This window comes from Gekko japonicus, unplaced genomic scaffold (assembly GCF_001447785.1).
Source record: "Gekko japonicus isolate JY-2015 unplaced genomic scaffold, Gekko_japonicus_V1.1 scaffold1337, whole genome shotgun sequence".
Taxonomy (NCBI): domain Eukaryota; kingdom Metazoa; phylum Chordata; class Lepidosauria; order Squamata; family Gekkonidae; genus Gekko; species Gekko japonicus.
This window is the reverse complement of record NW_015165863.1, coordinates 416,121-440,839: the sequence shown is the minus strand read 5'-3', so window position 1 is coordinate 440,839 and position 24,719 is coordinate 416,121. Positions and strand designations below refer to the sequence as shown.

The following is a 24,719-nucleotide window of genomic DNA, read 5'->3' as shown; positions in this document are numbered from 1 at the left end:
GTGAGAAGTGGCTGAAGACATGGTAGGGCGTAAAGCCGACTCTAAAAGCAGAGCCCAAAGCCTAATTTCCCTATTACGCCGAGTTTGTCTAGTAAAACTAGCACAATGGATGCAGCTATCAACCCGATGGGAGTCTCCCAAACAAAGGAGACAAAAATCATGACCGTCATTAGAAGGTATCTTAGCTGGACAATGACGACACAATTTGAAAAACTCTGTTTTGCCCATACACTCTCTACCCCACTGGGGGGGGGGGGCGAAGAAAAAGATCTTTTTTTTAATAGAACAGAGAAGAGACAAATGGAACAAGAAAATAAGGAAAGAAGAAGATGAACGAATATACTCAGCTGAGGCAAATACGGAGAGCAGCAGTAACGAGGTGTGAACATGAAGGTGGTAAAAAAAGAACTGAGTGGGAGGCAGCTCTCTCCCCCACTCCAGGCATGCGCAGTACGTGCCAGCTCCGCAGGGCAGGAAGAGAACCCGCCAAAAGTTTTCTGAGGCAAAGCTCTAGAGGTTTCTCCGATTGAGGTCGTGCGCAGGCGCCCAACCCATGTGTGGGACTGCACAGAGACCACGACGAAGATCATGACACATACAAAAAGCAGAATAATTATGAGGGGACCATCTAGAGACAATTCATAGTAGCATTTCATACCATACTCAGCAAATGCTGACACGCCTGCTTCGATTATCTCAAAAAGAATGGTGTTGCACCACTACTTCTGTGAACTGTGGCTGCTATGTCTATCATTAGGATCTGAGTGTTAGCCATTTTATACAATTGATTACATATTAAATTGGAAGTTGCTTACCTGTTGTTTCTTGGTAATTTCATTAGACATTACTTTGGCACAATAAGGACCTGCCAGCACCCTCCTCCAGGTAGGCCACTGCTCGCTAATCTCCCATGGGTGTGAAGCACAGAGACCATGTCGAAGATAAACAGGTTGCTTACCTGTAACTGGTGATCTTTGAGTGGTCATCTGTGCATTCACACCACCTGCCCTCCTTCCCCGCTGCTGTCAGCTTCTACATTTTGAATAGGGGTTGATTTGCGGCGGTTTGAAGGAACTGGCGGGATGTCCGTGCCCACCCCTCTGGGCATGTGTGGTGGGGTTCCTGCGCATGCCCGAGGGACTGGGCGCGAAAATCCGTTAAAAGAGCTTGCTACAGCACCGATCGATCCAGCGCGTGTGCACTAGATCCCATGGGTGTGAATGCACAGATGACTACTCGAAGATCACCAGTTACAGGTAAGCAACCTGTTTTTTCCCATCCTCCCACCACCTAAGTTGGTTGAGTGGGGTATACTGGCTTCTCTGATGGAGCAGTTGGAGTAGCCCCCTGCACCTGGGCAGTCCCCTTCTCTGTTTCCTTTTTGTTAGCATGTTTCTCATTCCACATTTAAAACAAATCAGATGGCAGGAGGCCATCTATTCAGGGAATTGGTGTGACAAGGACACCTGATAGTTAATGTTTATAGAATACACCAGATCAGGGGACAAGGAGACAATACAGGAGATGCAAGTAGTTTCCCCCGTCAGCTGCTTCATGTTGATATTACATTGTTTCCCATCTACAAGGCAGGTAAATTGGGGGGGGGGGAGAAGAGGTGAGGGTGGAATTTGTGGAGTTGCCTAGACCTCATTGCATTCCTGAGGAGATCATCAAGTGTGCACTGTTGTTCTGAGCTGTAAATTCAGATTTTAGCTCTACATAAATACTTCTTTACTATTTATCCTTAAAAACCATGTTTGTTTGAGCAGGGATCAAAGATGAACTGGGGGGCAGTTTGCTCATCTTATTCTAGACCACAATGTGTATTAGGGGATTCCATAAGGGAATCTGCCACCTAGAAAAATATATGAACCAGTTTTTATGCAATTAAACAGTATCAGTTGATGCAGTGGCATAGAAATATAATTGTCTGCTTTTGCATTTCTGAGCTATCAGATAATTTAAATGCAAATGGAGCCTTTTCACTGTTAATTATATTACCACACTGCTGTTTAGAGGATATTAAAGCATACAGTCAAAAGATATGAAACACAGTAATTCAGTAAGAAGGCCAAGCTTGACCTGTTGACAATAAAAGTTTATTCTTTGTGATCTTCTGCTGACATTTGAAGGCTAACACGCTTCCTCAGTAGGAAATAAAAATTCCACATTGATGCATTATGGTAACTGATAGTTCTGTGAGATCACTCAGTTCTGCCTTGGAATTATAAGGAAACATGGATGGTTTTCTGTCTGCAAGAGGGGAATGGGAAAAACTGTGGTGCTTTCGTAGTGTCTTCATAACAACCCATGACCTACAGCTTTTCTATAAAAGTCTTACTGTTTTGAAAGTACTCATAAAATCAGTTTACCTAAAAATCAAAGACACAGACAATATCCAGTACATTTACAAAGATGAAACATCAGTTTATTAAATGGCAGGGCAACAATCTGTATCCATAAAGCTATATTTTAAAACCATCGTATGGTCAAAAGAACTGAATTTATCCATGTATATGACTTAACAGAATGTTCTATGCCATTCATCCTCCGTAGTTCTTGTGTATTATTTTATCACAGATTATATATGTAATTACACTGGTTTAATTAGATTTGTGCATAATAATTATTTAGGCCAAGCTGAAGTACAGTATCCAAGTATTGCAGTATGAGAATCACCCCAACAGGAAAATCATTTTTAAAAGGGTTGTAGTTAACTTGGATGTGTCATAGCACATATTTGTATAAATGTACAGCTATAAAAAGTTGGTAACTATATCCCTGAATTTCAGTTCAAGGAGACCTTCAGAGCCTGGAGCCCACATAATTTGAAGGACCACCCATCCTCCTATAGACCCATGCACATATGCTTATCATTATATCTAATTCTCATTATGGCCTTAGATTTGGATCCTTAAATCCACAAATGAGGACCATGAACATACAACAGATCTTTCTTCTGGGAATGTTCAAATACCTGCTAGTTCAGTTTGTGTCCTGTTTGCCTGTCATGAATAGAGAACTTTTTTTTGTTTGGATCAATAGCTTGTTGATTTGTTGTTGTTGTTTTTGGGGGGGTTAGAATTTTTTAATTGCTTTTCACTATAAACTACAAACTAAACAAACTAAAAATTCAGAGTAGCAAGGTACATTAATAACCTATCTTGCACTTTGGATGTTTCCCTACGTATTCATGTTTACATTTTATGTTACATTTTGTGGCACACATGGCCTGGCCCGACAAAGTGACATTTATGTCAGATTTGGCCCTCGTAACAAATGAGTTTGACACCTATGTTCTAGATTATGGGCTTGCTCATCAATAATTATCCTTCATCCATCTTCTGATTTAGCCGTTTATCTTCCCCCTTGCTTGTTGGATTGTAAAATACTGAATCTAGCAGTCAGGAGGGTAAATGATGAAGCAAGGCATCTGATGCATCTTCAGTGACTACCAGGACAACATGATGAATTTATTTGGATCTTAGTTATTTCCCCAAGCACTAAATGAAAATACTGCTGAACTAGAAATATAGCTCCTTTGGTATAAAGCTAAAACACAACTTTCTAACTATACCAAAGGATCAAGAAGTTTTTCAACCATAATTCATCAGTTTGGGAAATCTAGCTTCTGAGAAGAAAGTCGGTGATAAATAGTAAGGATTTTCAACTGTGTTTCGTTCTGTGAATCAAGGCAATTTGCAGCTAAGTTATAAGTGCACCAAGCACTTCTCCTACCATTTTGTACATAGACTGAATGTTAGATTTGGCCTCAAGAAACCAGGGTTTAAAACATAAGCTCAGCTGTAGCATCATTGGATTACAATCCTCCAGCCTTCTTAAAGGAGCAAAAAAGAGCCCCAAACCCCAAGCCGCGGCTTCGGGAGCGGCTCCTTCGGCGCTCCAGGCTAGAAGCTCCCTACAAGAGCTTCAGGGCAGGATCGAAAGTGTTCGAACCTCCTCCTAGCCTTGATCCGAATCACACCCATTGGAGCTTAATGGAGTGTGTTAGTTTGCGAGTCGCCGAAACCGGAATAGCTTGTTGATTTGTTAATAGGTTTTTGAAAGGTTATTTGACTGTGTGCCTTACTAACCATGCTGTCTAACTGGCTTTCCGTACACGTGCATTCTCACATGGCCCACTGGAGTTCTATTATTCCCCCTGCCCCAGCTGCATAAGTGCTCCACTCAGCAGGTAATGATTTAAATAGACAGATCACTCATAAATCATATAAGCCAGTCATCAATAAATGCTGTTTCAATAAAATCCTACCTTTGTGTTCATTTAAGTAGTCATTAGTGACACTAATAACTGCCAGTCAGTTTGAATTGGCAGCATCTTTGTGTATGTGTACTTTGGGGGAAACCTGATGCATATTGGTTCAGTGGTTGTTTGTGGCTGCTCAGTACAAACAGGATCACCTTACATCCGATTGCCACCTTTGAACATGTTATGTTTGACTGTTAAAATTCACTACAATCGCTATTCTCTGTGAACTATAGAAAAGCTTTGAGTGGCTTGCTACCACACAGCATTGCAACTTGGCCAGACTTTTCACAAGGAGAGGTTACTAAGGGGATGGAGGGAGGGAAATTGAGAGCCAGCATGCTGTCATGGTTAGAGTATCAGACTAGGACCTGAGAGACCCAGATTCGCAGGATCGAAAGTGTTCGAACCTCCTCCTAGCCTTGATCCGAATCACACCCACTGGAGCTTAATAGAGTGCGTTAGTTTGCGAGTCGCCGATACCAGAATAGCTTGTTGATTTGTTAATAGGTTTTTGAAAGGTTATTTGACTGTGTGCCTTACTAACCATGCTGTCTAACTGGCTTTCCGTACACGTGCATTCTCACATGGCCCACTAGAGTTCTATTATTCCCCCTGCCCCAGCTGCATAAGTGCTCCACTCAGCAGGTAATGATTTAAATAGACAGATCACTCATAAATCATATAAGCCAGTCATCAATAAATGCTGTTTCAATAAAATCCTACCTTTGTGTTCATTTAAGTAGTCATTAGTGACACTAATAACTGCCAGTCAGTTTGAATTGGCAGCATCTTTGTGTATGTGTACTTTGGGGGAAACCTGATGCATATTGGTTCAGTGGTTGTTTGTGGCTGCTCAGTACAAACAGGATCACCTTACATCCGATTGCCACCTTTGAACATGTTATGTTTGACTGTTAAAATTCACTACAATCGCTATTCTCTGTGAACTATAGAAAAGCTTTGAGTGGCTTGCTACCACACAGCATTGCAACTTGGCCAGACTTTTCACAAGGAGAGGTTACTAAGGGGATGGAGAGAGGGAAATTGAGAGCCAGCATGCTGTCATGGTTAGAGTATCAGACTAGGACCTGAGAGACCCAGATTCAGTTCCCTGTTGTACCATGGAAGCTTGCTAAGTGATCTTGGGCCTCTCTCTCTGTCTCAGCCTTGTCTGCCTTACAGGGTGGTTATGAGTATAAAATGGAGAAGAGGAAAATGGGGCCTCTGATGAGGGGGCCCAGTATGCAAGCCAGGAGCTTGCTCCCTAGTTCCTCATGGAATCCCCAAATGAGCAAACATCCCTTAGTGCTCCTGCTCATGAAGTCTTAAACCTCTGTGCCTTCTCAGCAACCACAAGTATCCACCTTTTACTGTTGCTTCCCCGGTTGTCCCTTCAACCCCCTTGAGTCCTGTCCTTAGTAACAAGATCTCCCTCAAGCCCAAAGCCTTAGGAAGAGATTCCTCAGATGTCCCAGAGTCCTTACTGCCAGCCTTGAGGATCACCACCTCCAGCCCACTTGCTGGCTCACAGCTGCTGTCCCTGCTCACTTTCCTACCTGCTTGGGCACCCTTTGCCTTGCTTTCAGCAGCTGCCCTTTGCTCTGCCATATGCCTTTCCCCTTGGCGGCTGTGCAGCCTGTTTTTACTGCCAAGACACCTTCTCCTCCAGATACTGCCACCTCCCCTGTGCTGCTGCTGCAAGGCTCTTCTCTGCTGCATCTGCATCCTTCCTCCTCCCTGTTTCCTCACCCTCTTCACCAGCCACCTTCCTCCCATGAGTACAGTCAGCCCTTTTTAAAGGTCCAAACAGGTACCACCTCACATGTCTCTTGAGAAACCTGTATAAGGGCCAAGAAGCGACGGTTAGAACTGGATATGGAACAACTGATTGGTTTAGCATAGGAAAAGGAGTACGACAAGGATGTATATTGTCGCCTTGCTTATTTAATATATATGCAGAGTACATCATGCAAAATGCTGGCCTAGATGAATCACAAGCGGGAATTAAGATTGCTGGGGGAAAGATCAACAACCTCAGATATGCAGACGATACCATCTGATGGCAGAAAGTGAAGAGGACCTAAAGAGCCTCTTGCTCAGGGTAAAAGAGGAGAGCGCAAAAGTGGGCTTGAAGCTCAACATAAAAAAACTAAGATCATGGCATCCGGCTCCATCACTCCTTGGCAAATAGAAGGGGAAGTCGTGGAAGTAGTGACAGACTTCACGTTCCTGGGATCCCAGATCACCACAGACTGTGACAGCAGCCATGAAATTAAAAGACGCCTGCTCCTTGGGAGGAAAGCGATGGCGAACCTAAACAGCATGATAAAAAGTAGAGACATCACCCTGCCAATAAAAGTCCGCATGGTCAAAGCAATGGTATTCCCAGTAGTCATGTATGGCTGCGAGAGTTGGACTATAAGGAAGGCCGAGCACCGAAGAATAGATTCTTTTGAACTATGGTGCTGGAGAAGACTCTTGAGAGTCCCTTGGACTGCAAGAAGATCAAATCAGTCAATCCTAAAAGAAATCAACCCAGACTGTTCCCTGGAAGGCCAGATAATGAAACTGAAGCTCAAATACTTTGGCCACCAAATGAGAAGGGAGCACTCACTGGAGAAGACCCTCATGCTGGGAAAGATTGAAGGTCAAAGAAGACAGGGACGGCAAAGGATGAGATGGTTAGACAGTGTCATAGATACAACGAACATGAAATTGAGCAAACTTCAGAGGACGGCGGAAGACCGGAAGGCCTGGCGGGAGCTGGTCCATGGGGTCGCGAAGAGTCGGACTCGACTGTGCGACTGAACAACAAATCAAGTAGGTCTGCCAGGCTCTGCTGGTCGGTCACACTAAACTTAGAAGTAAGAAGGTATTACTGAAAGCAGCATGTTGTTCTAACAAGAATGGGTTCAGGCTCTTTTTAAGATCTCCAAAGATAGATTCATTCTCCAGTGGTCCAGGAGTGGGGCAGTCCTCCAGACTCCTTACGCCTGTTAAACAGCTCCTCTCCTCCGTAGGCAGGGCTGGCAGACTCTTTCGTCATGAAGGGGAGGGACTTGTGCTCCTGCTTCCCAGTCTATCCGGCCCTGCCTTTCAAGCAAGATGTAGCAGACTGTGCTCCAGTGGAGTACGTTAGTAAAAGAAGACTGAAGAGAAAGAGAAGAAGAAGACAACAGGGAAGGAGCAGGTAGAGGTTTTTTGCTACCTTGCACTCCCCCCCCCTTTTGCCTCGCTTGGGAAGCCAATGTACATGGCCCCGGGAGATCCCTGGGGAACCGCGGTGCTGCCTCGTTGACTCCCGTGCCTCACTTCTAGCTGGGGGGGGGCCTAGTTGAGCATTTTCCCAGGCTCTACCTTGTGGCTGAGGGCTCCAGAGAGCTCTCTCGGAGGGACAGATGCAGCTGGCTGCAAAGTCCCGAAGAGGCGCACAGATGACCGGCTTTCTTTCCCTGCCTCCACGCAGCCTCTAGGAGTGCCGGACGATTTTGAGAGTTGGTCGCCTTGGAGGAGGTAAGACTATCAGGGACCAGGGAGCTATGGGAGGGCTTTTAGCCACCAACCCCCCCTCCATTCCTGGCTTCCTCTTAGCGGCTGTTGCATGGGGAGGGGGGAAAAGACTGGGTGGCTGAATGGAGAAAAAACCACCCAGTGAAGCATGCTTGATTTAGAAGGGGTTGAGAGGTAGAGAGTGACTGATCTCTCCCATACACACTCCCGTGTTCACTGGGCTTATAAGGGTGAGGCGGACAGTTTTGTTTTCCCCAGTCCCTGGCCCAGGGGTTTCTTTTCCTTGTTAAGAAACTGGGAGGAAAAGGAAAAGGCGGGAGGCGGCCATTTGAAGTGAAGTACTACTTTCATTTTTGCAGAATCCCTTTTCAACATGGCTGCCAAAGCTGGGAACTCCTCCAACCCGGAAGTACAGGATGCTACTTGCCAGTTTGATTTGCTTGACTCCCCTAAAGCTCCCTTTACTCAAACCCTGGAGCAACCTGGAGAAGAGGCTCAAGCAAATCTTCTCTCATGGATTAATCTGGAAATAAAAAAGGAGTTTAGGGCCCTGTGGCAGGAATTCCAAACTCTACAAAAGCTGGAGAAGGGACTTCTCAAGTCCCTATAGAATCTAAGAGACACAGTACTAGTGACATAGAAAGTCCTATACCCAGCAAACATCAAAAGAAAGGTCTTAAGTCTAGCAAGGAACTTAGTCCTCCTTTGAGTGATCTAGATACTGAATCTGATTCCGCAGTTTCTGATTCTCCCAAGGAAGAAGAGGAGCTATCAGAAGAGGAAGAAGAGGTGGTGCCAGTGGTACAAACTAGGCTTTTTCCTCAGGAGCTTTATAACAAGCTTCTACCTAAAGTCATTAGAACCTTAGAATTGTCATATACTCCCAAAGAGTAGGAGGAAGATATCTCAGCGTTCCCCACAGGTTCAGATAAAACCATTCCTAAGACTCACACAAAGTCAGCAGGGGTACCATTGCCAGCAGCTTTTTATAAAGTCATGAAAGCGGAGTGGGAACACCCTGTAAAACCAAAAGCCACTCATCCTGTGTTTGGGAAGTTTTACTCTCTCATTCCAGAGGCATCAAATAAGCTTAGACTGCCTACGGTCAATGATCCTATCAACAGCCTGGTATCTACGTCAGTGCTTCCTATGGGAGCAGATGGGCTTCCGAAAGATAACAGCAATAAAAGAATAGAGAAAGCCCTGAGAAGGAATTTTGAGGCCTCTGCAAATGCTCTACGAGCCTCGGTGTCTGGATCCTTATTCGCAAGAGCACCCTATGCATGGGCTTCGGATTTGGCCAAGGCAGATAGTGGCATCCCAAAGGAACTCAAGGACAACTTGAAGAAAATCACCTTAGCCATGGCCTTTGCAGCAGATGCCACTCTTGAAGCAGTACAACAGTCTGCCAGAGGGATTGCCTGCAGTGTCACAGCAAGACGTAATACTTGGCTGAGGAGCTGGGATGTGGATCCTTCTGCAAGCATTAAAGTTGCAGCAGTACCCTTTAAAGGCACTAACCTAATTGGTGAAGAAGGACTAGAAAGGTACCTTGTGGAAGACAAGGACAAAAAGAAGGTTCTTCCATCAAAATGGAAGGAGGATAGAGACAGAAGACGGTCTCAGTCCTTTTGTGACACCAGAAGGGAGTCTAAACCCACTTATGCCAGGTCTTTCAGGGATAAATGGCAGCCCAAGTCCAAGGACGCGAGAACACAGCCCTTTTCATCCAAACAATGCCAAAACCCCAAGGGCCCCAAGAAGGGAAATTCAGCATGACTATTCCAAAAAAGAATACCCTTAGGGGTCGGGGGACACCTCCTGGAGTTTGCACCGATATGGGAGAAGTCTATTACGGACAGGTAGGTCCTGGAGGCCGTTTCAAGGGGTTACTCTCTGGAGTTTCACACGTTGCCCCCAAACCGTTTTCTGGAAATACCACGAAAGAAGTCCAAAATAAAACACACTTCACTGCAGTTGGCGATCTCCCATCTGCTAGAAATAGGAGCCATAGAACCAGTCCCAACCTTGGAGAGGTCTCAAGGAGTTTATTCTATCTTATTTATGGTTCCAAAGAAGAATGGAGAGGTCAGGGCGATATTGGACCTCAAATGGTTGAACAGATGGGTCATCACCAAAAAATTCAAAATGGAGACAGTAAAGTCTATTGTAGCATCCATCCAGCAGGGGGACTTAATGGCCTCCATAGACCTGTCGGAAGCTTATCTTCGTATTCCTATCAAGGATACTCATCGGAAGTATCTGAGATTTGCATACAACAGAGAGCATTACCAGTATCGGGCTCTTCCTTTTGGCCTGAAGTCTTCACCAAGGGTGTTCACCAAAATCTTGGTAACACTGGTAGCTCATTTGAGGACTTTGGGAGTGTGATTATTCCCATACCTGGATGACATTCTGGTCAAGGCCCCCTCATATCATGAGATCCTACAATCACTGAAGATCACATTGAGGGAACTCTAACGTCATGGGTTCATAGTCAATATGGCAAAGAGTTCCCTGACCCCATCTCAGTTAATTCAACATCTGGGAGTTCAAATCAACTCTGCCCAGGACACGGCCTTCCTATCCCAAGAGCGGCAACAGAAATTACAGCAATGGACAGAGAAAATTGCGCAGGCACAGAAGGTAGAAGTTATGCAACTGGCACAACTTCTGGGAATGCAAGTGTCATGTCAGGAGGTGTTGCAATGGTCCAGGTTCCATGTGAGAACATTGTAAACTTTTCTCCTTGCCTTCCAAGCAAACATGGCAAGGAAAATAATGTGGGAAGTGAATCTTCTGCAGTCAGTGAGACAGCACCAACAATGGTGGCTGGAACCAAACCGTCTTTTGGAGGGAGTCCCTCTCAGGAAACCCTCCAGGCTAGTGATCATGACAGATGTGAGCCTGTTTGGATGGGGAGCACATGCCAAAGGGAGAATGATACAGAACACATGAACTGTGAAAGAAAGAACAAACAGTATGAACCTTCTAGAGTTGAGGGCAATTAGGCTGGCACTGGAAAAACTGCAGAATATGATCCAGGGCCATCATATTCTAATTCAAACTGACAATATGATGGCCAAGGTGTACGTCAACAGACAAGGGGGCAAACGTTTCAAGCAGCTGCACAAAGAGGCAAGCAAGTTGATACAGTGGGCGGAGACTCACATCCTATCGATAAAGGCCATTCACGTGGCTGGGAGAGAGAACACGGTAACAGGTTGGCTCAGCAGTCAGTGGGTGGACCAATCCGAGTGGATGCTCAACAGAGCAGTGTTTGGTCAAATATGCCAGAGATTCGGAAGACCAGAAGTGGACTTGTTTGCCACAAAAGAAAACCGTCAAACAGTGCAATTTGTGTCCAGTTTAAAAGATCCTCTCACCATAGGAATAGATGCTCTTCACCTAGTGCCTTTCCATTGATCCAACTTATTCAGAGGGTGGTTCAAAGGATAATCGATCTACAGGTGGATGTAGGGTGTGGTTCCAGGACCTGAGAAGGTTGTCGATCAAGGAGCCATGGCACCTGCCTTCAGTGGTAGATCTGCTAACCCAAGGGGAGACAGTGCATCTTCAACCAGAGCTACTAAAACTCACAGTTTGGAGGTTGAGAGGCAGCAGTTGATGGGTGTAGGTTACCTAGATTGTGTGGTCACAACTATGTTGGCAGCAAGGAAGGGCTCCACAAATAGGGTCTATAACAATACATGGCAGACCTTCCATACTTAGTGCAGGGACAGGAGACTCGACCCTATGGGAGTTCCCACGGGGGATATACTGGCCTTCTTGCAAGAGAGCCTTGATAAGGGGCTTAGTACCAGTACCCTGCGCAAACAAGTGGCGGCCATATCCACCATAAGGGGGGCAGGGAAAGGTAAATCCCTAACTAAACATCCACACATCAAGAGGTTTTTGAAAGGCACTTCTCTGTTGAACCCACCACAGGTTCACAGATTTCCAACATGGAGTCTCAACACAGTCCTTAGGGCCCTATGTAAGGCTCCATTTGAGCCTATGGCGACTTGTCCCCCCAAAGAACTGACATGCAAAGCTGTTTTTCTGGTTGGCATCACCTCCGCTAGGAGGGTGTCGGAGTTGAGGGCCCTGTCCATTGACAAGGAATTATGCACCTTCCACCTCGATAAGGTAGTGTTACAACCTGATCCAGCCTTTGTCCCAGAGGTTAACTCGTCCTTCCACATGTCAGCAGAGGTGGTCCTACCATCATTCTGTCCCAGCCCTCAGAATGAGAAGGAAAGGAGGCTGCACTGCCTCAATGTATGGAGGGCTCTTAGTTTCTACCTTGAGCACACAAAAGCGATTAGAGTGCATGATTCCCTCTTTGTCTCCTTCAGAAAGTCCTCCATGGGTAGGAGAGTTCCCGTGTCATCCCTCAGTAGGTGGATTAGGGGTTGCATAGCCTTGGCATATAGGGCCAAGGGACTGGAACCTCTCAAGGGGATTACAGCTCACTCCCTAAGGGGGGCGCGATGTCAGCAGCTTACTGGGCTTTTTCTTCATTGGAAGTGGTCTGTAAGGTGGCCACATAGAAATCCATGCATTCTTTTACAAGGCACTATAGAATAGATGAAATGGCCTCAGCTGAGGTAGCCTTCAATCGGGTATTGCAGCACGCCCCGTAGGTGGGGAAGTGGTTGGACCCGCCCTGGAATATACAGCTGTTCTACATCCCAGGAGTAAGGAGTCTGGAGGACTGCTCCGCTCCTGGACCACCGGAAAATGGAAGATTTGTCTCCACTTACCGTGAAGCTTCCTTCTCAGTGGTCCAGAGTGGGGCAGTCCTGCCCAACTGTTTTTTGTTGGGTGCTGCTTCCTCCACCTACAGGGGTGCTGGTCTTGTGAGCCGGGCAGGGGTTCTTTCTCCCTGGCTGTACCAAATGGTACCTGGAATATAGGAAACCTGTTGACATGGGTCGAATGGCTTGGGGCCATGGTGACCTGTCGTAATATTGTTTCAGGTTAAGCCCCCCGTTGGAGGTTAGGGTTGTTGTGTTTCCTGTTTTTTATATAGGGGAAAGGTGGCTTGGAGTATGACTGGGAAGCAGGAGCACAAGCCCCTCCCCTCCGTGATGAAGGAGTCTGCTGGCCCTGCCTACGGAGGAGAGGAGCTGTTTCCCAGGAGTAAGGAGACTGGAGGACTGCCCCACTCTGGACCACTGAGAAGGAAGCTTCACAGTAAGTGGAGACAAATCTTCCATTCCATACCAAACTGACAGGTCAGTCCAGACCCTTAGTGTCTTCTCAGTTTTGGTTGAATTCAGTTGCAGTGTTTCCTCTCACTCACTTAAAGAATTTTGAGAGAGAAAGTATCAAGGAAAGGCAACAGTGGTAGCTTCAGGGTGGTGAGGTGCAGGGGCAAATTGTTGTCTCTTTAGCAGTGATGTGGTTTTTAAATAGAAAATGTTCCAACTCAGATTTCAATAAATACTTTAAATATTTAAACAATGTTAGCAAAAGAAGACAAATATGCCATTTACAAGCCTGGAAGATGTACAGGTACTGAGATTTATGTATGCTTCATTTATTCATGCTGTCCACATTTAGCTCATCTGACATGATTGATTTGTTGCACAACAGCCTTGACATTTATAGCTAAACGAAGACTGTATTTACATATGTGGGGTGGAAATTTTGTACAGAAAAGTATTGCTTTAGAAAATATTCCATCCCGCATCACTGCCCGTTAGAAATGGGATGAAGATATTGTTGCTGAATAAACTTGGATTAACTTTCTCCCTTACCAGCCAGTTTACCAATGTTCAGGCATTTTTAATCCAGCTAAAGCAACATCATAAAATTTGTTCTGTACTTTCCTGCCCATTCATCTTTGTTTCATGTGTGTATGGTTGGCAATGTTTAAGTTAGGGACAATACTATTTTCAACCTGTGATTAACCTTATGTAAATGCCAGACCTTTGAAGGTGCTACTGGACTCAAATCTTGCTCTTCTACTGCAGACCAATACAGTTACCCACCTGAAGCAGCCCTTTGAACAGTGCATATAAGTGGACAAAGTCAAGTGTGTATCCAGGCCTCCAAGAGGATAGATTAATCCAAGTATGTGAATCTGTATCAAAGATAAAGTTTAAACCATACATCTGAATGGATGTAATGTAGGAACCCGCATGATTCCCATTAATCAGGAAAAAGCAGGATATAAATATTTTAAATAAAAACTCTTTAAGACCAGAAACACTGTTATTAAACAATGTTTTAATGATTCCTAAAAAGCTTCAGGCAGTCCTTATCACAGTGTTAGCCTAATTTATACCAGATATTGAAATCAGAATATGTTGCCCGAGATCCAAGAATGGTTAGAAAAAATCAGACATTTATGTTATGATAAAACTTACTTTATTACAGAAAAGATGGTGTTTCTTGTTATTAGTAAACTAGAAAATGAACAAAAAAGAAGGGACAAATATTTCAACCCAGAACAAACCAGGTAGTTTATATTATATATTATAATTAATATTATATACATTTTAAAACCTGCATAAAAATCCATCGGAACCAAATGCACTTCACCCATAAGGCCTTCCACAGTGGTTTAAATTTGTACAATACACACCATGCAGTGTATTTGTTAAAATTACAATATGCTTGGCCAATCAAACACATCATATGGTATGTATTGTACACATATAAACCACTGATAAAGGTCTCATGGTGGAACACATTTGATTGGTTTACATGTATTTTATATTATTAATAACTATACCTGGCCATAGGAAAGATGCTTGTAAGCATGTGTATAAGTGTAATTTTACCAAAATGCTTTTTTTCAGTAGGGGAAAGTATATATGTAAACAAAACTGTTGGATTTTATGCAGTTTTTAATATTTATAATTTGATTAAAGATTCCCAGATTGAATATAATTTTGCTTTTTTAGAATTAACCTTGAAAACCTGCATAATTTATGTATTGTTTTGTTTATTGTGTGTCAACTAGTTCAAATAAAATTTTTAAGAATTAAATTCTTGTATACTATATTAACTTGAAAGGAAGACTACCCTGGATGTAAGACAATTCCTTCAAAACATGAGGAAGTTATACATAAAAGTAGATTGTCCTAAATTTAGATAACAAAAACAGAGAGAGAGAGGGGGGGGTGTGGACTCAGCCCAAAATATGGCTGTGATATATGAGGGTCAAGCTAACAAAATAAGTTATTATAACAATACAAATATTTATTATGGTGTACACATTAGTAAAAGTTAAAACAGGTTAAAAGAAATTATCCAAATATCAGGCTCTTAAAACTTTTTACATACAGAGCTGTTAGTTTTACATATACAGTTGATGGGTATATCTTATGACCAGTAGACCATACACGTTTCAGCCCCTTAGGGCCTTCCTCAGTGGTTGATATTACTATTGTAAAACAACACACATCCAGAAATAAATATATGAAAAAAAGATTTTCTTTAGAGCCAGGTGTTGCTTTCTCATGTGATGTGCAATTGCTAAAAGTTTACATGGTAGGCCATGGATAATCTCTCATGGTAACTTTTCCATTGATGGAAGAGACACATCCAGACACATTGGATATTTGTTACCAGAACAATTTGGCGAGCATGTGCAGAGGAGCGAATTCATCCCCACTGATCCTACTGCCAGGCAAGGACATATAGTTTTTAAGCTAGCCAGCAAGTCTGCTGGACTCCTCTCTCCTTTAAATGCAAAGCAGCTTGAAAAGCAATATTTGCAGATACCGCATCACTTTCACTGCCACTCTTCTGATGAACGATTCAGCATGCCTTCTCCAAAGCTCTACTCCTCTCCCTGTGTGTTCAGGGAATCACCTCTCACAATTTGAGGATCTGTATACCCATGGGAGATGCCCCCTTCCTTTTTTTAGAAAATCAGAAAGGTTATCATCTTCCTTTTGAGTAAATACTTCTGAGCCTTGGATATGGCAACCCTGATTCTGCCATAATGAAATCCAGAAGCCATTTGCCTCAAAATAAGAAAATACTGGACAGGATGGAATAAAAAGTTTTCTTAGGGAAGACTGTACTTAGAATTGTTCATAGGGCATCCCAGGAATAGTAATTTTCTTTTAAAAATCTGTTTCTGTTCTTCCATTGAATTGTCTCACATCTTTCTCTTCTTACCATTTGATAATATGTTTTGATCTCAAATATTTGTAGCTAGGTATATTCTCTTCACTGGTTTTTAAGATTTTTCTTATCATGCCCTATTGATCAAAGACCAAAGTATTTCTCTCTAATAGAATGATGAATAAAAGTTTTCCTACTTTGAAAGAGAGTTTGCTTGTAAGTTATAAACTTGGTACTTACAAGGTGATAACATTTTAATTCATGATGAAAAGATATTTATTTGACAAATCAAAAACAAGTCTAAAGCTGGAATGAAGACCTGCTGTGTGTTCAGAAGTCTCCCCCCCCCTCTGGTTTGCTTTTGTTGTTGTTGTTTTTAATTATTATAAATTGCTTTAGTTCCCCATTCAGGAGAAATAAACAACATTTATAAATGTTTATAGTCAGGAGCCGGTGTAGGTTAGTTGTTAGAAAGACTAGGATGTGAAAGACCCAGGTGTGAATCCCCACACTGTCTTGGAAGCTTGCTAGGTGGCCTTGGGTAAATCACCCACTCTTAGCTTAACCTGCCTCACAGGGCTGTTGTGGAAAGAACAATGTAACCTGCTTTGAACCCCTGTTGAGGAGAAAGATGGGCTATAAATTAATAAATAAAACTTTAAACCATATTCAACCTGCTACATTGCATGGATCAATGGACTACTATTATTAAAATGTAGGGAACCATATATTAATTTTACTTGTTTTAAAAGGCACTGTAATTTTGCAACATAAATATAAACCACTGACCAGTCATCATCATCATATATTCTTTTTTTAAAAATCATCTTTATTAATTTTAAATTAAAGCACAATACAGCGTAATACAGTGCATCCGTCTACAAGAATGTCATTTAAATGGAAGGGGTCTAAACCTACAAAGTTAACCACTTCAGATAGCAAAGTTGGCTAAATCTGAGGATAGTTAAATTTGGTGAGGAGCCATGAATGGATGAGACAAAACCAAAAAACGCCCAGGAAAAGTGTTGGCGGGCACCATGGTTACCTATGGAATAAGCAATAAAAATTAGTATTGGAGAGCAGGTTTTTTTTAATTCAAAGGATGTTGTTATAAAATGTGCTCTAGGTAACAAAATAGGAGGTAAATATACAAACTGCAGCTTTTTTCTCAGGTTTACACTAGTTTATAAATAAATTTCCTTGAATGATCAGAAAGGCAAAGTAGAAATACTAAGAGATTACAGAATTGCCTCACCAAATCTCCACCATTAAATGGAATTGGTTCTCACTTACTTCAGCTGAACAAATTCCATGCTACATGTACTTCCCACTTAAATGTCTTCTACCATTATTGAAGCTGCAGTCTTTTTGAAAAACATAATAAGAAGAACAATGTTTATATAGTGTAAATTACCGTCAGTTCCAAAGTTCCTCCCCTTTTTCCATCTCCAATAACAGAATCTAATTAATGTCTTATGTGAGATTTTTCTCCCTGGTGTTATGAAGCTTCCAATAACAGGTCCATGTTCAAGTCTCATATTAGAGAAATCTTTTCTATCAAGTACACACCAGAACTGAAGGGTAAAAATCAATATTTTCCATTTTTTCAGGGCTGAGAGAACATCACACTTGCATCTAATGAGAACTAAAATTCAATGAATAGCAAGAATTCAAAAAGAGCACAATGGTGTTTCTGCTAAATTGCTTTCTCTGGAAGAATCTTATATAAACCTAATGGCCTTCTTTTAGCGTGATGCAAACATTGTCTTGCAAAATGCTGATTGCCTAGTTTTGCAGTTGTTTATATGTTCTGCTGTTTTAATTGCCATTTACTTGGAATACCTGGGCAATTTGTTCTAATTGCTAAAGAGTTTCCTTCTTGGATGTCACCGAAACTGGTTATTTCTTTGTGTTCTGAAAAACGACTGCCTTTGCAGTCTTAACATAAGCAAAGCTAATTAAGCATGTTCAAAATAGTGACAAAATAAAAAGATACTTCTTGCTTAATTAAGCTCTGTCAAATATTTGCTTGAATTGTTGCTTGTATGTACCATCATGGAAATACTGAATCTGCTTCAGAGTGTGTTTTTTTCTTTATATAAATGACATTTGTTTAATTGAAAAGCCTGCCCCCATTCCAAGTGTTTAGTACACAGTTTTAATGCTTTCCTGGAATGTGCTTAACTGTGGAATGCTGGTCAGATCACAACGTGATGTTCAACAATGAAGGTATAAAATGGTGGGGAAATTGCATTCCATTTTGGATTAACAAAAAGTTAAAAAGTGTACAGAAGCCTGTATCGTGAGTGTGTGTGTGTGTGTGTGTGTGTAGGTGTGTGTTAGGATAGAAATGATCACGTGATGAACAAAAAAATTACTAAAATAACCTATTCTTAAATATTTGCCCAAAGATTTCAGCCTTCTGAGCTAATTTCATGAAGTATCTAGTAGCCAATGCCTGATAAAATGAAAACTGATAAATCAAATATCTTCTGCTTCTACATACACAGGTTTCTGAAGCTATACAGGGCTCTTGCAGCTAAATGTTTCAGACTCTTTGTCCATATAACATCACCACTAGTTGACATTTTTGTGAAATCCTCAGAAATTGGTTTGACAAATCATTTTAGATATTTGTTAGCTGAATCTTGCAAGAGAATATTGTTTACTCTTAACAAACTTGACAGTGTAATCCTAAACAGAGCTACATCCATCTCAATTCATTAAATCAGTAGATTTAAAAGATGTGATTCTGCTTTGGATTGGCCTGCAAACCTGCTTTAAAATATTAATGAACATTTAACTGCTAGTTGTGTTCAGACAGTTTCATTTAGGCTAGCCAGGTCTCGTCCAGTGTTCCCTCTAAGCTGAGTAAGTGTGAGCTAGCTCACAGGTTTTTAGCCTCCAGCTCACACATTTTTGTCTTAGCTCAGGAAGGATGGCTCCAGACCAAACTAATTTATGCAGTAGCCAAATTGCTTGCTCACAACTTTAATGCCAGTAACTCACAAAATAGAATTTTTGCTCACAAGACTCCACAGCTTAGAAGGGAGCATTCTCATCAGATCTTGGAAGCTAAGCAGAGTTGGCCCTGGTCAGTATTTGGATATGGGACCACCAAGAAATACCAAGGTCACTAAACAAAGGCAGGCAGTGGCAAACCACCTCTGTTATTCTCTTGCCTTGAAATCCCTGTGGGTCACCATAGGTCAGCTGTGACTTGACAGCAAAAAAAATAAAATAAATCCATTTGGCAGACTAGTAATGTCAAATCTGCTAAACTTAAAATTATGGTTATAAATTATAATTACACTAACTTCAGCATACTTGGAAATTATTTGACTTCTCTATTAAAATTCCTATTTACCAAAGGTTAATCAAATTTATAAAATACAAGACCATTAAGATGTGTTGCATTTCTAATTGGAGTTTTTTTTAACTAGGTTAAAAAATCCACCAGGCAGCATCTGAACCACTCCTTGTAATACTGTGTTCCAGAGCAACAGTGAATGCTTGAATCCCACAGTGCTTTAAAAATAATTGTCTTAAATATTGGAACAAAGTTTGAGTCCAGTGCTTCTAAGTGTGCTTGCACACAAAAGTTTATACCTTGAATAAAATTGGTGGTCTTAAAGGTGCCACTTGGACTCACTTTGTTCTGCTTCAGATCAACATGGCTACCCATCTGAATCTGCCTTGAATATTGTACTTTGTGACTAGTTAGTACATTGCTATTATTAACTCTCATAATTCTGTGCATATTCTCTCTAACGCCACCACTTCATGGCTGTCCATTCTTAAAAATGAAATCTTCCATTTCAGCAATAAATTATGACCTAGAGCCCTGTGATCCATCAGGCTCATTTGTCCTCTGCCTCACTGAACAACAGAGAGCTTCAGTTTGTGCTTATTTACTTCCATCTCTTATTCTTATTTATGAAGTAATGCCTGAGTGTCTATGTTTGAGTCCTATGTTTGATTGTCATAGTGCAGGTTCACTGTTTCTTGTTAACTTCATCTGGCTGTGTGTGTGCTTTCTGTATTCTCCTACATGTGAAAAGGATATTACATTCTGTGTGAAAGTGGTATATGCAGTTAAAGCGAGCATGATTACGGAGATATGCAGCTCTGCTTTTTCATCATATAGTTAACAAAGGTGACAACTGTGACAGATGGATTTTAGTTCCACCCTCCATGTGTCACTGCCAAACACTGATTCCGTGCTATGGAACTCTCTGGATTGTCAGAGTGAAAAGGGTGACAGAAAGTGAGTGAACAACAGCAGAAAAATTTCTCAGATAGGGCTCAAGCTCCTATAGGGAGGCAGGATCTGGTTTTCTGTGATAGGCAAGTTAGGTTAACAGAGAAACAGCATGTTAGTGAATTGCGAGAGGGCTGAGGGAAAAATCCTGAGAGACAAGCTAACCCTATGTCAAGAGTCTGAGATTGCTGGGTCTAGTGAGCCAATCCAAGTAAAATCCATCCATCTCTCCCTCCAGCAAAAACAAAGTTTGAGTCCAGTGGCACATTAAGACCAACAAAGTTTTACTCAAGGTATAAGGTTTCATGTGCATGCACAATTCTTCAGATATAATGAAATCGAAATTACCAGTCCATACGTATAGGTAGAGGGTGAGCAGTAAATTAGCATACAGCATAATGAAGATGTTTAATGGATTCAAGGACCAAACAGGAATAACAAGCTTTGTTTATATGGTTACCATTTGTTTAGGTTTAATTCTAAGGGGGAAACATAGTGAAGGAAATAAATATGTCAAAATTGGAGATTGATGGGCAGCAGTATCCTCAGTTGTGGAATGCTGAGAGTAATTAACTAAGACCCTGCCATTACTTCAGACCAACATGACACCCCACCTGAATCTATTCAACAGAAACAGTCTGTCATAAACTTGAGTGTCTGATACTGTAACCCTTCTAAAGCAGAATTTGGCTCCCCTTCACTATAAATAGCAACTATATTGGTACACCCCTTTATTTGCTCACCCAACCACTCTTTATAAGCTCTTGTGTCATTGAAAGAAGGTGTGAGTGTGAATCACTCCAGGAAAGAAGAGGCCAAATGGAGAAGAAATTACCTCAGATCCTTGTGCTTACCCCCCCCCCACCCTTCATGCCCCATCTGTAGCTGTAGCATAGTATCCAGCACAGTTATTTTCGTATTTAGTCTTAATGAACACTCATACAGTCCAAAACCAAAACTGCTTGGTCACTGCTTCTGGGAGTGTGACAGATGGAGGGAAACTGATGCAGGACCCTGCCATCACAACATAAGAACTGTGTTCTGCATCTGAGAATCTTTGCAGACTGTTAGCTGCCTTAGATGTTTTGTAAACAGAAAGGTGGCATACAAATGTGATAAATAAAATAAGCAGCAAATGTGTGTATTTTCTTTCCCACTTCATTCTCTAGTCAAACTGATCTTATTGGGAATAGATTAAGATGGGTAGCCATGAGTCTGTCCATAGCAGTAGAAAAGAGCAGAAATCCAGTAGCACCTTAAAGACTAACCAAATATGTGGCAGGGTATGAGCTTTCATGAGTCCCTGCTCACTTCTTCAGATACAGCTAAAATGGGAGTCCATCTGTCCTATTTATTGGAAAGTGGAGTGATTTCAGATGCTGAATGACATTAACAGACAAATAACAATAGCAGGTGAATGACAATAGCAGGCATGATTCGACTTAGGTGAGATATGCAGAGGAGTAATAGGTGTGGAGAAATCTGCATTGATAATCAGACAGGAAATCTAGGTCTTGATTCAATCGAGGTGGATGCATTGTCTTGAGCTTCATAATCAATTGCAGTTTAGCAGTCTCTCTAATTGCACTGCTGAATTGCAATTGATAATGAAGCTCAAGACAATGTATCCACCTGGATTGAATCGAGACCTAGGTTTCCTGTCTCATTAATGTTGATTTCTCCACGTCTATTACCCCTCTGCGTATCTCACCCTATTGTCATTCACCTGCTATTGTCACAAAAGCTCATATCCTGCCACATATTTTGTTAAAGGCGCTGCTGGATTCTTGCTCTTTTCTACTGATCGTATTGGGGTTTTCAATATAGTTTAATTTGCTCTTGGGAAAACCCAACCCTTTCTCTGAAAAGAAGACTCTATGCAATTTGTCCACACCACCTTACACATCTATTAGCTAATGCCTATAATCTGTTAGACATGGGTTACATCATTTTCTAGTTGGTGCCTGTTATATACTTTATACAATGTTTTATTCTGTAAACTATGTAAACAAATGTTAGCAATATCATGATACTATAGTTGTACTCTAAATACATTATAAATAAATACATTATCTTCTCAGGCAGAACTAATTAAAGGAAATATGCCAAGTGTTGGACTCACTCTCCGCCAAGTACATGTTAAAGAAGGGGAAGCAGGACATGTTGTTATTGAGAGTGTCACTCCAAACTCACCTGCTGCAGCCGCTGATCTACAGAGAGGAGATAGACTTATATCTATTGGAGGTAAGCAGCAAAACTATTTACATTTCCTGATGTGACCCATTATGACAAACTCAGCTGACCAGCTCTAGGTGATGGTTCACCCAGGACTTAATATCCCCTCTTTTTTGTAGGGCGAGGGAAGAGACCACAGTTTGTGGTTGGTGCATTGTGTTCAGTGTGACGGGTCACAGATTGTACAGGGCTCTATATAAGTAGGAGTGTGCAACCAAATAATTGGCTGGAAAGTTCAAATAAACATGTATAATCCAGCCATTAAGAAGAAGAAGAAGAGATTGGATTTATACCCCGCCCTTCACTTGGAGTCTCAGAGCGGTTTACAAACTCCTTTCCCTCCCCCTCCCCACAACAGACACCCTGTGAGGTGGGTGGGGCTGAGAGAACTCTGACACAAACTGCTCTTTTCCAAGGACAGCTGTGCCAGAGCTTGTGACTGACCTTTCTGCTTTATCCTTCACTGTTCTTGGGCCACAATACTACAGTGGCAATAAAACAACTCCCCTTTTTGGATCCAGATTCTAGGCTTGCTGACTCTTGCATCCTTGGCTCCTGGGTCTGTAATCCCCAGCCTTCCTCTGTCTGCCCATTTCCTAATTGCCTGTCTTCAGTCCAATTTCCAGTTTCCCTCCTTTCTTCAGTTCTCTGTCTCTACCACCAATTTCTTCCACTTCCTGCCTATTTTGCCCCGTATCTTTTAGCTATCCTATGTCAACCCACCTGCCTTGTACTCATCTGTCCTTCAACATAGGTGCTGTCAGATGTCCTCAGAGCTCCCTTTTTTCTCAGCCTTTTCTTGTCTTTGCTCCCTTTGTTTTGCTGCCCTTTAACTCAAGCTTCATTCTCCATTCACTGTTCCTTCAGACTATTGTTTTTCAGTCTTTACTCTGCATACTTCCTTTAACTTCCTTACTTCTGGATCCCTGTCCCTTCACTTCGCAGCTTTCCCTCCCATCACAGAAATTATAGTGCAACTACTTAAATTCTTGAGTAACATTCTGTGATATCACCTCAGCTCAGCCAATCATGTTTGAGACCTCAGTGTAATACAGCATGCCTTTGTAAAGATGTGATTATTATTATTTTGGCTGTCAAGTCATAGCTGATTTGTAGCGACCCAGTAGGTTTTCAAGGCAAGACACATTCAGATGTAGTTTGCCACTGCCTACCTCTGCATAGCGACCTTGCTATTCCTTGGTGGTCTCCCATCCAAATACTAACAAGGACTGACTCTGCTTAGCTTACAGATCTGACAAGATCAGGCTAGCCTGGGCGTTTGTAGTCTTACTGCCACTTTAAAGATAGGAAGAAATATAATTTTCCTGTTATTTCATTTTGGCCCTTTGCCCATTTTGAAATTTTATGCACATATGCTTAAGAATATAGGAAGAGATCAAACTGACTACTCATCTAGTCCAGCATCCTGTTTCCTACAGGTTTCTCTGGTAAGTCCACAAGTAGGGTCCTTCCCTGCCATTGTACCCTAGTACAGATGTACAGAGTTATACAGCTTTTGAATATAGGTTCCATTTAGATATCATAACTAATAGACATTGCTAACTTAACCTCCAGTGAATTTCTGTAGTTTCCTTTTAAAGGAGCTTTCATCATATCTTAACAAAATAAATTCCATGAGGCAATTATGCGTTGTGCGAAGAAGTACTTTCTTGATGTTTGTCCTAAGCCTATTGCCTGTCAGTCCCAACTTCAATTATTATGGAAGATAGGGAAGAGGTTCTCTATACAGCTGTAATGTACCACACATAAATTAACCCTTTATCAAGTCCATATTTGGTCTTTGTTTTTCTAAACTAAAAAGCCCCCACATTTATCATCTATTCTCATGGGGAATGATGGTGCAAGCCTGGATCATTTTGACTGTTCTTTTCTGCACCTTTTCCAGCTCTAAATCCTTGAAATGAACACAGTACACAGTATACAAAATGAGGTCATTACTAGTCCATTTATTTCCAGTCCCTTTTCTAAAGCTGTGACGTTTTCACTCATCCGCACTGATTTAAGCTTCCACTGCATACCATTACCCCAAGATCCTTTTCCTGGTTGCTTGCTGACAGTTCAAACCCCATCAGTGTATGTATGATTAGGATTTTTTGCCCTAATGTGCATAATTTGGCAGTTATACTGAATATCATTTGCCATTGTGTTGCCCATTCACACCGTTTGAAGAAATCCTGTCAAAGCACTTTGTGTTGATTTTTACCTTCATAAATAATATGGTGGTATTTGCAAAATTAGCCACTTTGCTGCTTATCTCTGTCTCCAGATAAGTTATGAATCAGTTAAATAGCACTTAGTATAGATCTTTGGAAGATTACACTCCTCTTTTCCATG

General features: G+C 41.9%; 1 protein-coding gene across 1 annotated transcript in view; it reads left to right on the top strand.

The window, feature by feature from the left end:
• The window catches only part of PDZD8 (PDZ domain containing 8), a 94,327-nt gene that overhangs the window by 59,625 nt on the left and 9,983 nt on the right, over window positions 1–24,719 (top strand). Inside the window, exon 4 of the mRNA XM_015411235.1 lies at window positions 22,211–22,373. Coding sequence (XP_015266721.1) covers window positions 22,211–22,373 — 163 coding nt within the window. The remainder of the gene's footprint in view (window positions 1–22,210; window positions 22,374–24,719) is intronic.